The sequence below is a fragment of the Callithrix jacchus genome, chromosome 7 (assembly GCF_049354715.1).
Source record: "Callithrix jacchus isolate 240 chromosome 7, calJac240_pri, whole genome shotgun sequence".
NCBI lineage: Eukaryota > Metazoa > Chordata > Mammalia > Primates > Cebidae > Callithrix > Callithrix jacchus.
Window position 1 is genome coordinate 150495483 of NC_133508.1, and position 14196 is coordinate 150509678.

The following is a 14196-nucleotide window of genomic DNA, read 5'->3' on the forward strand; positions in this document are numbered from 1 at the left end:
CTGGGGAAACTGAAAAGGTCATGATAGGCCTTCAAAATATTTGTGTGTAATAAGTAGACAAAAGAGGATGGAGGAAGATGATCATTCCTAGAATAATTATTGAGTGACAATATACAGAAGCAACAATTACAATGAAATGAAACAGTTTAATGGACTAGGAAACAGAAGCCTGAGAATAAAGGCATTAGGGTAATGAGATTAATCAGAGATGGCATTCCACGGGAGGTGACTTTTGAGTTGGATTTTTAAAAGAGAGCTTTATCTGTTTTATGAACTGATTGACAGCAATAGGAAGAAAGCATTCTAAATAGAAGGAACTGTTATGTGCCGAAACTTAGAAGCAGGAATGTACAAGCAATATATAAGGAATTTCAAGCAGGAACACATTATATACACTGGGGAATACAGAGAAATTAGAATGCTGAGATCAGGGCTTAAATAATATGAGGTGACTGTGTGCATCTCGACTGTCAAATGGTTCAGCATCCCTTATAGAGCCACACAGGATCTTGATTTATGTCAGTAAACATCAGGGCACCTATGGAAAAGCACAAGGATGAGTCTATTTGTTACAGACACAGGGACTAAAAAGATCTACCCTGTAAAGTTCAACAAAGTGTCACCTATCATTAACTACAGCTCCTTATCATTTGAGATTCTGGGCTAAGAGATATCAAATATCCTATCCAGTACTGTGATGCATTAATGTAGACTTATAGGCCCAGAACCTGGCATAAATCAAGCCAAACCCTTAAGAAATTAGACTGTGAAAAGAAAATAATTTAAAATAGAAAATACATGCTTCTTTTCCTCACTCCCAAATTTCAAACTTGATTGGTCCCATATATCCTACTTGGTATATTGGATTTTTGCAGCTAGCAGATTTATCGTATCTGAGGCCATAGTGCATAGAAGAGCTGCAAAAGAACTTTAGAGACTGCAAAATAGCTCACTAATAAATGAAGAGCTTTATTCTAGTTTACTACTGTGTGCGGGAGTAGCAGCCAAAGAAGGAGACAAATTCTGACCTCGTGATCTCTAGTTAGGTGTCTAGCTTCCTGCATTTGCTGACGGTAAAAATGGCTACTTATGGGGCTTTTGTCAGACTTCTTAACCAAACTTCTCTAACTTCTTAGGATAAAAACAAAGCAGTTTTTATCTTCCAAAGCAGTTCCCTGGTGCCACTTTCAGAGTATTGAACTGTGGGTCTCACCCAGTGCAGCACTGACTGCGTGTGTGTGTGTGTGTGTGTATATTGAATAAGCCAAAAGGTATGCCATATTCTAGGTTTATGCTTTACTTAACTGGCAAAATTTGATGGTGGAAGGGAGGCAGCCACAGAACAGTGACAGCATTTGTTAGTATCATCTTGGTTCTCTTCCCTCCCCTAGGTAGTTTATAAAGGGTGATTTCTGAAACCCTTCAGAAAGAAAAGCTCAAGGGTTTACATTCAACTGTGACAGCACTATGAATCCATTAAGAAGCATGTTTCAGGTTGCACTATAATTTCCCTATGTAACATAAACCCATGGAATCTGACATAAGCTGATTGCTCATGCTGGTTATTTTATTTACATTTCTGAATGGAAAGGATTTCAATACTCATAAAATATCTAACTGGCTTATTTTTCATCTGTTCTCCCAGAGAAGCTATTATAAAATAGGCATAGAGACAGAAGTCTCAACTTGTATAACTGGTCAAGCAACCAGGGAAATGTTATTGCTCAAAATGCAATTTTAAAAAATTCAATATGGAACTTGAGGCCAAAAAAAGAGATGGTTATTCTCAATGCCATCTGAAAGACAAAAGCTCAAAAATAAATAAATAAATAAATAAATAAAAGGTAACTATGCTCATTATCTTCAACCAAGTCCTATGTAGTAGCTGGTACCTTCACAGGAGCTCAATGGAACTGGAGTTTACTTACATCTTTTTTTCTGGGAACCTAATGTTAGCCGACATAGTTGCTAGTTTGAACAGGAATGCATGTGAATGGATGAAAGTGGGCTCCCTACCACTCAGAAATATGAATGTGCCTCCTTACCAGTATGCTACAAATTAGACCGCTGAATTAGAAGATGCCATCATGCAACTAACTTACTATCTGGAGATGTATATTTTGTTAACCTAAGCAAAGAACAATAGTTTCTGCTTATTCCAGTAGGTGTGACAAGCTCCAAGAAGTGAATGACAAGCTAGAGAAGTAGCAGGCACCAATAAAGTAAATTCCAAAGCCAGATCCCCAGTTTTCTGCCTCCAAGTCACGTTCAAATAGTTTTTCTTCCCTTCTGCTGCTGCAACACTGAGTTAAGTTAGTATATTCTACAACTCTCTAGTATTACTATAATGTTTACATGAGTAGTTTAGAATTTAGCCTTGGGTCTATTCTTCTACTGCATATACTTTCATCATTTTACCATATTTACTGATTACATGCCTAATTTGTATAAACTCAAGGACAGGGTCTGCCTTTTTGTTTGTTTTTCGAGATGGAGTCTTGCTCTGTCACTTGGGCTGGAGTGCAGTGGCACGATCTTGGCTCACTGCAACCTTCACCTCCCAGGTTCAAGCGATTCTCCTGTCTCAGCCTCCCAAGTAGCTAGGATTGCAGGCACCCACGACCACGCCAGGCTAATTTTTGTATTTTTAGTAGAGATGGGGTTTCACCATGTTGGCCAGGCTGGTCTCAGACTCCTGATCTCAGATGATCCACCCACCTCGGCCTCCCAAAGTGTTGGGATTACAGGCGTGAGCCACTGCACCAGAGGCCGGCTGCAGTGGCTCATGCCTGTAATCCCAACATTCTGCTGCTATTTTAAAACATATATCCCAAAGTCATATCCCCAATGATCCAGCAAGTCTATGTTACTTTAATGAGACAGCTCAATAAAGATAAGAAATATTTTTCAGTTACTTAGAGAGAAAATCATCTTGGTGGTGCTCCCTGTAAAGAGGTGAATTGTCAAAAATGCAGAATTGATCAGCAAAACCCAGCTACAAAGGAAGGGCAAAAGGAACCTTATTTTAGTGCCTTATCCCAATATCCTTTTATTTAGTTTTTTATTTTCAGAATCAGTGACTGCCAGCTGCAGCTCTGACATTATCAAGTAAGCTCTGGAAAATTCTGGGTAGCTCTTTCCTATTCTTACACATGCCCAAAGAACCAAGTCATTTTGGTCCTAACTCTTACTATTCCATTCTGCTTCACATGAAATCACACCATTTCATATTGAAAACCAGGATGGCCATTAGTCCTTATTAATCTGCCATTATTAGGAATGAGAGAATATAAAAGAGGAATATAAAATGTACGAGTGTAGAAACCTTTGTCTTATGGCAGTTACTCTGTGAATCTGAGGTGAGACATTTCTTGCTTAAATTTTGAATTGTAGAGCTCTCCATTTTTTGATAAATTCTATTCATATAAATATTATAATAAATATCACTGCTTACAAAAAGATGAACTTCAGCTGCTGGGTATAAAGATGAAAGTACTCCCTGCTGCATGCTGCATTTTTGAAAAAGAATAAAGATGTCTCATTCTCTATGTTCTTGCTTGACCTAACCAAATAAATTCTTCTGAAAGGAAGCATACTCTATTAGTGGAGATGGACTTTTTTAGGTCACTATATCTTATGGGAGGCATATGAAACCAGCACACCAGTCAGTCACTTCCAGTGACATAAGTGAATATTCAAGGATGAACTAATCTATTGTGGCAATAGCTTCTACCTTATACTAGTACATCTTCATGCCCATCTCAAACCCCCTACCACTAGACAATGAGTTACTTATGAACAGGGATTATATTTTATACTTCATAGGTACCCAATGAATTTGAAATGCAAAGACCTGTTGTATGTTACAGAACAATCATTACTATAGTTTAGCATGTTATAGAACAATTAAAACCATGTTTAAAAATGCTGAGTCTCTTTAAAAATCTAAACTTTGAAAACAAATCAAAACAGGCTCTATTGGAGTCCTTCCATTCAATAAGCCAGCATTCAAGGAAGACTCTTTTCAGGTATCTAGGACTCTCTGAACTGCATGTTCCACTGCAGTTTGTGTTTTGTTTTTTTAAAGGTGGTATTACAATAGCTAAAATTCACCAAGAGCACATTAGTAAGAAAAGTCTTCATAGCTAGGGCTTAGCTGAATTACAATCCCTGGGCTTCCAATAAGGGCTAAACCCCTAAAGGGATCAGAGTCTAATAAGTAAAAAACATCCAGCTGAATTTTGTCAGAGGGCAAAGTTTCAACTTTGAGTGCCCCAGCAACCAAGGATGAATTATGCATAAGATTAGTAAAGTGTCTTCGTCCACACCCTAGCCAGAGAACATTCTTCCACCTCACTGTGACTAAAGGAAAACCAGCAATGTATTTGCCTGCCAAGAACAGCTGTGGCTGTACTCTTGATAGGAGTCTAACAACATTGTTGGATTAAAATTTAATTGTAAAGCTGCTGCTACCTGGGAGTAAAAGCATGAATTCTGGCTTCAGAAAGAAACTGGGACTCCAGCGTATTGAATAAATGAAGAAAAGAGCTGGCATGTTCCTAAAAAAAGAGTGTGAGAATGTGCTCCCTTCTCCAATTGTCCCCTAAGCTGCATCTTTATATGTCACATTGGTCATCTGCAAGGGTGTTTAAAGGAAACATAGCCCTTTTCTGTTCAAGCCCTTTTCTTGAACAGTACGTACACATTTTTATTTCCAGAATGCTTGAAATTACAGGGTGAGGTCAGAAGGTGATTATGTGATTTGCATTCTCTGAATATCCTAATCTTAATTTTGTTACCTATTATTGAATCCCAAATAATTTCTCTCCTTGAATCTGGCTACTGGCAAGATGGACCTAAGACAATCTTAATGTTACTACACAACAAAAATAATTTTCTGATTTCCTCAAACTCAGATCGAAAACCCAATGAAAATCCAATATTTTATGGAGGCCTCATGAACATTAAGGAATACACCCAAGTTTCCTACCTATTGATACAATTACTAGAAGTACCTCTGCTACCTAAAATTCCTAGTTTAGGAAAAAAACTTATAGGTTATATTTTAGACCAAAAGTTGATTATGTTCAGTTTAACTTCACCCTATAGTCCTTTACAAACTTGCCCTTCGATTTTGAAATAAGACTGATTGAAACATAAGGTATACATTTACACTTCATATTAAAACTTTAAAAAGGTAACTTGAGAGTCAAATTCCCTCTGAATCATTACAAACCAGGGCTTACTTTAGTATTTTCTTTAGTATTACTGTACATTTTAAGCACTTATAGAGGCTGGAGTCCTTTATGCAGTAACGTGAGCATGTAGTATAAATGACCAAACAGCATTCTTTCTTAAGTAGCTAACTAGCAAGAAGAGGAATGACATTGGAATGAACCAGTACAAAAGACAGAAAAGCAAATGTCTGTTCTTTTCTTCTTTTTCAGAGAGTCTTGCTCTGTCGTCAAGCTGGAGTGCAGTGGCATGATCTCAACTCACTGCAACCTCTGCTTCCTGGGTTCAAGCGATTCTCCTGCCTCAGCCTCCCGAGTAGCTGGGACTACAGGCATGTGCCACCATGCCCAGCTAATTTTTGTATTTTTAGTAGAGACGGGGTTTCACCGTGTTGGCCAGGATGGTCTTGATCTCTTGACCTCGTGATCCGCCTGCCTCAGCCTCCCAAAGTGCTAGGATTACAGGCATGAGCCACCGTGCCCGGCGGCGTTATTTTTAAGTAATTGATTTAGATATGTATATATGTACCTATTTATTTAAGATAAGGGCCGGGCGCGGTGGCTCAAGCCTGCAATCCCAGCACTTTGGGAGGCCGAGGCAGGTGGATCACGGGGTCAACAGATAGTTACTCTTGGTTTAGAATTGTACTATATTACGTAGTCTTACTAATTTAGTTCTTTTGAGCATTAGCAATTTGATTGGTAGGGGAAAGAAGCCAAACTCCACCAAAAAAAAAAAAAGCTAAAAACTATTCCTCAATATTATAATTTTCTTCTGTACACCATGATTCTCCCAACTTAGAGGACTATGCTGGGTCTGCAAGATAGAGATGTTTTCTAAAATAAATATCAGTGTTTCCTATTGTGAATTACAGTATCACTAAAAGAATGGGTTTGGAATAAGTGATTTACATCAATATGTAAGCATAGCTCTTCTAAAAACTGCTAAGCACTCCATATATCCCAAGTGCTAATGATTAAGCAATAAATATATCAGTAGCAGTTAGTGACATGATGCCCTAAACTTTAGCAATGAAATTTTCACTTTGAGGGGGAAAAAGATGATTAAACATATGTGAAATAAATTCTGTGAACTTCATACTTGACAGGCACATGTTAACAGGAAAAAAGGATGCTTTCTACAAACTTTAAAATGGAATTAAACCCTGAGGAAAGGATATACACATGCATTAAAAAGTACATTGTTGGCTGGACACAGTGGCTCACGCTTGTAATCCCAGCACTTTGGGAGGCCAAGGCGGGTGGATTGCTTGAGTTCAGGAGTTCGAGACTAGCCTGGGCAACATGGTGAAACCCTGTCTCTACCAAAAATACACAAATTAGCCAGGCATGATGGTGCATGCCTGTAGTCCCAACTACTTGAGAGGCTGAGGTGGGCAGATGGTTTGAGCTGGGAAGGCGGGGATTGCACTAAGCCCAGATTATGCCACTGCACTCCATTCTGGGCAACAGAGGCAGACTCTGTCTCAAAAATAATAATCATAATAATAGAAAGTATATTGACATGGCTGGGCATGGTGGCTCAAGCCTATTAATCACAGCATTTTGGTAGGCTGAGGTGGGCAGATTGCTTGAGCTCAGGAGTTGGAGACCCGGACAGCAAAGTGAGACCCCATCTCTATAAAAAATTTTTAAAAATTGGTCTGGCATGGAGGCATACACCTGTAGTCCCAGCCTCCTGGGAGACTGAGGTGGGAGGATCACTTGAGCCCGGGAAGTGGAGGTTGCAGTGAGCTGAAGTAGCACCATTGCACTCCCGCCTGGGTGAGAGCGTGAGATCCTATCTCGAAAAAAAAAAAAAAAAGTACACTGTCCTAACTTTTATTATTTTCTTTCCCCCTTAGAAGAGTTCAGTGCTTAGAAAATCTAGATTAATAATACCAGCAATTTCACATTTCTTAGTTGGTTCTTTTTGAAGGAGAAAACTAAGGATGAAACATGAGAAATACCCTTCTAAGAAGTAGAGAACAGCTTTTCTCTTCATTCAAAGTCTCAGTTAGTAAAGAAAATTAAAACTGAACATGAGCAACTGCCCAAATAAAGACTTTAGAGGCATCAACAGTGGAACAAACATGTAAACATTTAAAAATTTTGACCTGTCACACATAGGCTTATTTTATTATCTGTATTCTTTCTGGCAAACAACTCAGGTTTATAACTGTGGAAATAGCATGGCTACAGAATTTTTTTTTTTTTTTTTTTGAGACGAAGTTTCGCTCTTGTTACCCAGGCTGGAGTGCAATGGCGAGATCTCGGCTCACCACAACCTCTGCCTCCTGGGTTCAGGCAATTCTCCTGCCTCAGCCTCCTGAGTAGCTGGGATTACAGGCACGCGCCACCATGCCCAGCTAATTTTTTATATTTTTTTTTAGTACAGACGGGGTTTCACCATGTTGACCAGGATGGTCTCGATCTCTTGACCTCGTGATCCACCTGCCTCGGCCTCCCAAAGTGCTGGGATGACAGGGTTGAGCCACCGTGCCTGGCCTTAGAATATTTTACAGAAATGTAAGTTTAGTTATGTCTCAAAACGTTTTAAAACTACCTCAGTTCTTATGAACTAAAAAAATCTCATAGCTTTGAAAGTAATCCATTTTCAAACAAAGAGAAGAAATTTATTTTAATTGTTAATTTACTTTCTGAATGTGACCCTAGGTATTTAATAAAGAAGTATACAACTATCATGTCACAGGTAACAATAATGGAAAACTAAGAACCTTTAAAAACAATCACATATTCTTCAATTGGTGTACATTAGTATATATTTATAATTGTTTATCAACTCCCTCAGTTCTGAAGATCAACCTTTTCCCTGAAAAAAATAGTAAGAATAGTGGACAAATCTTCCCAAAAGTTTTGTTCAGTTTTCAGTGAAAGACACTTGGCATTTATATCTGCTTATTATTTTAAAAATGTAATTTGGGAAGAAAAATTTTAATTATTATTGGGAAGGGGCTGAAGAAACCCCAGTGAGACATTCTGTAGAGAGGTTCTTTGTTAGTGTAACATCTGACCTTCTATATCTTTGGAAATCATGCAACTTGGCTAATGTAGTCCTTAAAGAATTAATCAAGCAGATTTTAAGGCCCTAGTTACAGTGGAGCCAGCCAATTATGAGTTGTTCAGAAATTCATCATTGGCATGTCCAACCACATTTTCCCACATAAAGATTAGAAGAAGTATGTGGTAACAAAGCCCATTCCCACTCCAGCACAGCTACAATATGTGTTCAGTAAAATAAACTTCAACAAAGTTTTGCTATACTAAAATGGACAATTTATTTGGGAATCTCTGATTCCTCTCTTTACCTGTAATACCCTTCTCTGCCAGAATTGCAAAGACTACCCTGTTTAGTTAAAACCCAAGTAGGAACTTTTTTTTTGAGATGGAATCTTGTTCTGTCATTCAGGCTGGAGTGCAGTGGGACGATCTCGGCTCACTGCAACCTCTGCTTCCCGGGTTCAAGCTATTCTCTTGCCTTAGCCTCTAAAGTAGCTGGGATTATAGGCAAGCACCACCAAACATGGCTAATTTTTTGGTATTTTTATTAGAGACGGGGTTTCACCATGGTGGCCAGGCTAGTCTCAAACTCCTGAACTCAAGTGATCTGCCGGCCTTGGCCTCCCAAAGTGCTGAGATTACAACCGTGAACCACTGCACCCAGCCCCAACTAGAGACTTTTATATTTAAACACACTTCTGAATTCAAAACACTAAAGTCACATACCACAAGCCTGAGTTTATCAATAAGTTAGTGAAACCCCCAAGATCATCTTTAAGTCTTTTTACTGTTGTGATAACACCCTCCCAAGCCTTGCTAAGAACACTTTTCTTGCAAAAGAGAAATGAAAGGGGCCAGAGCAGAAGATTGGTTCTCTAAAGAGAGGGCAGTGTTGTTCTTAAATAAAGAAGCTCCTTTCAGATAAGCAGAATCAGATTCCAGTTCAGTTGGTTTGCTGGCTACCCTTACTTTGAACTCTCATATTTAATCCAGCAGGCTTCAAAGCAGGTGAGAAAATGACCTACCACTTAAAAGCAATTTTTCCTTTTTCAGGAATTCTGGCCTTAGAGAATATCAGCTCTGATATAAGCACATTCCACATCTCCAGGGATTTATGCAACACTTTTTCATTGCTCTATGTCTAATGTCAGACTAGGTTTTCATCTCAGCCAGGAGAAAAAAATCTTAACTTGCTAAAATGAAGTCTAGTCCACATAGTCTGATACCATGCAAAAGAAGAGGCACTAAAACCATTAGCCAGTCTAGTCCATTTCCTTTCATTTCTCTAAATCTGATGTACAGTGAGAGTTATTTAAAATGTCCCCAGTGCCTGGCCTCACAAAAATGCAATTTTTGTAACAAATACATTTTAAGAAATTCAAATTCAATTTGCTCTGGCATGTGAGCTCTTACAAAAAGATATCAGATGAGAAAAAGATAATGATAACAAAGACGTTTAGGAAATTTTTTAAAAGTCTGTCTTCTGAAATAGAACAAGTATGTCTACAAGATTCTTCACCAATTTCTACTTTATTTGGCTATGAAATATCTGAGTTAACTGGAAATCCTAACACAGACAGTTTGCAACTTACCAACAGGCTCTGTTCTGCAAGGTAGTTTAATCAATACCTAGAACGTGAAACATTGCTCCACTCTCTTTTCTTTTTTGAGACAGAGTCTCACTGTCACCCAGGGTGGAGTGCATTGGTGCCATGTGGAGCTCACTGAAACCTCCACCTCCTGGGTTCAAGTGATTCCCCTGCCTCAGCTTCCTCAGTAGCTGCAATTACAGGCACCTGCCACTATGCCCCGCTGATTCTTGTATTTTTAATAGAGATGGGGTTTCACCATGTTGGCCAGGCTGGTCTCAAACTCCTGACCTCAAGTGATCTGCCTGCCTCGGCCTCCCAAAGTGCTAGGATTACAGGCATGAGCCACCACATTTCTCCACTTTCTATATTTCACATACACATAATGTACCAGAGGCAGAGTACTAATACACACACACACACACACACACACACACACACACACACACATATATTTTTGAGACAGGATCTTGCTCTGTTGCCCAGGCTGGAGTGCAATAGTGAGATCTTGGCTCACTGCAACCTCCACCTCCCAGGCTCAAGCAATCCTCCCATTCCAGCCTCCTGAGTAGCTGGGACCACAGGTATATATCACCACACCTGGCTAATTTTTTTGTATATTTGGTAGAGATGGGGTTTTACCATGTTCCCTAGGCTGGTCATGAACTCCTGAGCTCAAGTGATCCACCTGCCTCAGCCTCCCAAATTGCTGGGATTACAGGCATGAGAGCCATCGCACCTGGCCTACTAATAGTGTTTTCAAAATGATCCCAACCACCATTTATACTGTAGTGTCTGTGGAAAAAATGCATTTTGAGCTTCCTGTTAGGACATATCTCCTTTAAACAAGATGGGGGTAGGGTTTCCCATTACTGCTGTATTTTCGTGTTGATGCTGACAATGAAGGCAGCAACGACAGCTAACACTCACCTACTTTTTACTGCAGTCCTAACACTTCAGTATTTCAAACTCATTTAACCCTCACCAAAACCCATCAGAGGTAGTATTATTCTCATTTTCCAACTAAGGATAGAGAAATTACGTCACTTACCTGAGATTGTACAGCAATATTTCAAGGCTAGAATTTAAAGCAAAGCAGCCTGCCTCCCAGAGTCTATTTCATAACCACTCAACAATGCTGCCTCCTCCTTGACAAGGCCGCACTATCTTGCTGTTCTAAATGCTTCATGTTGGGGCTAGAGTACAGCAAGTTTCCTGAAGCTTTAAATGTGTGTGTGTGTGTGTGTGTGTGTGTGTGTGTAAGATCACCTGGGGATCTTATTAAAATGCAGATTCTGATTCAGAAGGTCTGCAGTGGTGCCTGAGGTTATGCATTTTTAATGAGCTCCTGCCTGATGGTAATGCTCCTAAAGCATCTGCATAGAGCACACTCTATAAGTAGTGAAGAAATGTATTTTAAGCCTCTAGTTTCCTTGCTGTTTATCTGTCTATAAAGGCATTTACACATTGTGTTTAGAAGCTGGAAACTGGCAGGGCACAGTGGCTCACCCCTGTAATCCCAGCACTTTGGGAGGCCAAGGTGAGTTATCACCTGGGGTCAGGAGTTTGAGATCAGCCTAACATGGCAAAACCCCATCTCTACTATAAATACAAAAATTAGGCAGGCGTTATGGTGTGTGCCTGTAGTCCTAGCTACTCAGGAGGCTGAGGCAGGAGAATCACTTGAACCCAGGAGGCAGAGGTTGCAGTGAGCCAAGATGACGCCACTGCACTCTAGCCTGGGTGACAGAGTTAAGACTATATCTCAAAAAAAAAAAAAAAAAAGCTGGAAACTGCCCATATCACAGTCATTTCCCATTAACTCTTACATGGAACCTGCCCTTGGAAATCCAAAGTATATCAATAACTGTTGGCCTGAAAAAGAAGCTTCCACTTTAAAATATGTAATTATTCATCCTCAGTCTCTGCTAGAGGAGTGCTAAGGAACTTAGGCTATGTAATCATAAAGGTTCTTCTAGTGCCACATATGTTTATTGCAGCACTGTTCACAATAGCAAAGATTTGGAATCAACCCAAATGCCCATCAATGATAGACTGGATAAAGAAAATGTGGCACATATACACCATGGAGTACTATGCAGACGTAAAGAAGGATGACTTCAAGTCCTTGGCAAAGACATGGATGAAACTGGAAACCATCATTCTCGGCAAACTGACACAAGAACAGAAAACCAAACACTGCATGTTCTCACTCATAAGTGGGTGTTGAACAATGAGAACACATGGACACAGGGAAGGGAACATCACACAGCAGGGCCTGGGGGGTGGGGGCTAGGGGAGGAATAGCAGGGGGTGGGGGGATTGGGGAGGGATAGCATTAGGAGAAATACCTAATGTAGATGACGGGGCGATGGATGCAGCAAACCACCACCATGGCACATGTACACCTACGTAACAAACCTACACGATCTGCACATGTACCCTAGAACTTAAAGTATTAAAAAAATTTAAAATTTAAAAATAAAAAGGTTCTGCTGGTGCCATTAGTGACAGCCTAGCTAAAGGCAGAAACTATAAACATTAATTGTGGCTAGTACCCCATGGAAATACACTATTAACAGTTGCTATATATCTATTCCAGATTCTAGATCTCCCTCCTTGCTCTCTTTCACTCTCTTCCCATTCCTCTTGCCGCAGACAAATCCAAGAATCATCTCTCCCATTGCTTGCCTGTGATCTCACATACACAGTTGCACTTTTTCTTTCCCGCTATTAAATGGATGGAATTCTCTTTCTAGTCCATTTTTATTCCATGCCAGATTACATAGCAAGGTCATTTCAGTTTGAGATGCACTCACTCAACTATTAGCACTATTGCAAATAACAGTTATGAGTATGATCACTAAGTGTTCATTTTACACCAAAAAGAAATAGAATAGTCAGTTTCCAAACCAAATAACTATCCTCCCTGAACAACAGTGGGAAGTCATTCTTCTTGAAGTTTGACCCAGAATCAAGTGCAGACTCAGACTCCTAGGCCTACAGCCAGTGGCAACTTAACACATTATATGGTTGACCTTCAGGGAAAAAGGGAAACCACTGCTCTTACCACTGGTGCCAGAAAAAAGCCAACTAATCTTTAAGGCACAAAATAAACTATTCTTAAGGCCGAAAAAGAAACTCTGAGGAAACAAGTTAGAATGGAGGCATATAGAGAAAATTACAGAAAATACATTACCAAGTAAGGACTAGTTTGTCCATGGTTCTCAGTGTTTTTATTTTGGGGAATATATTAATCAGCATTTTCTTTTTGGGTTTTAACTCTTATTACCTGGTAGAAATGCAAAGATGTACAAGAAAGATGTATTTTATTTTTTTGAGACAGACTTTAGAGATTTAAAGGCAATTATCTTTGCTAATTTTACTTTGAGTCAGTGACATTAATTAGTAAGTTTATACAAAAGAGTAAATAGTTACTGGGCATGGAGGCTCACTTGAGCCCAGGAGTTCAAGACCAGCTTGGGCAACATGACAAAACCCTGTCTCTACAAAAAAAAACACAAAAAGTAACTGTGCATGGTGGCATGTGCGTATAGTCTCAGCTACTCGGGGAGGGTGCTAAGGTGGGAGGACTGTTGAACCCAGGAGGTGGAGGATGCAGTGAGATCGCATCACTGCACTCTAGCCTGGGTGACAGAGCAAGACCCTGTCTCAAAAATAAAAAGAGTCGGCCGGGCGCGGTGGCTCAAGCCTGTAATCCCAGCACTTTGGGAGGCCGAGGCGGGTGGATCACGAGGTCAAGAGATCGAGACCATCCTGGTCAACATGGTGAAACCCCGTCTCTACTAAAAATACAAAAATTTAGCTGGGCATGGTGGCGCATGCCTGTAATCCCAGCTACTCAGGAGGCTGAGGCAGGAGAATTGCCTGAACCCAGGAGGCGGAGGTTGCGGTGAGCCGAGGTTGCGCCATTGCACTCCAGCCTGGGTAACAAGAGCGAAACTCCACCTCAAAATAAATAAATAAATAAAAAGAGTAAATAGTGATGGGATACCCACTCTAATGTCAGTCCTCAAGTATTAACTGATTCAGGAAATGGCGAAGCAGTTCAAAACTAAAGGGTAAAAGTGAAAATAAAGATCTATACGTGGTTGTAATCCATGTCTGGGGAAGGTCAGTAAGAACAAGCAGACACAATAACTTGGAGAACCTTTGAGACATAGGCACATTCTGTACCTAGGGACAAATGTCTCATCCTTCCCCTGCCTTAGGTACTTATTATCCATCCTTGTTGTGCTCTTGACTTTAAAGTTCAGCAAATCCTGAGAACTAATGATTGCGTTTAAATGAAAAACATCGAAGGGTTTGTTTACAAAACAGGGAATTTAAAA

The 14196-nt window shown here is 39.9% G+C and overlaps 1 protein-coding gene across 22 annotated transcripts in view; it reads right to left on the reverse strand.

Annotated features, from left to right (window-relative positions):
* Positions 1-14196, reverse strand: part of ST7L (suppression of tumorigenicity 7 like) — a 129468-nt gene that overhangs the window by 42656 nt on the left and 72616 nt on the right. For 7 of the 22 annotated variants that reach the window (XR_622028.5, XR_013520337.1, XM_078332768.1 and 4 more), the window contains one exon: positions 127-538. The exons of 13 other annotated variants lie outside the window; for them this stretch is intronic. Coding sequence is in view for 6 of the 9 variants with exons in the window: in XM_078332768.1 (XP_078188894.1) it covers positions 520-538 (19 nt within the window). In the remaining 3 variants the exon portion in view is untranslated. Of the gene's footprint in view, positions 1-126; positions 539-13056; positions 13137-14196 lie in introns of those variants that run through there. 2 more of the 22 variants (XR_008473103.2, XM_054236657.2) reach the window with 1 other exon arrangement.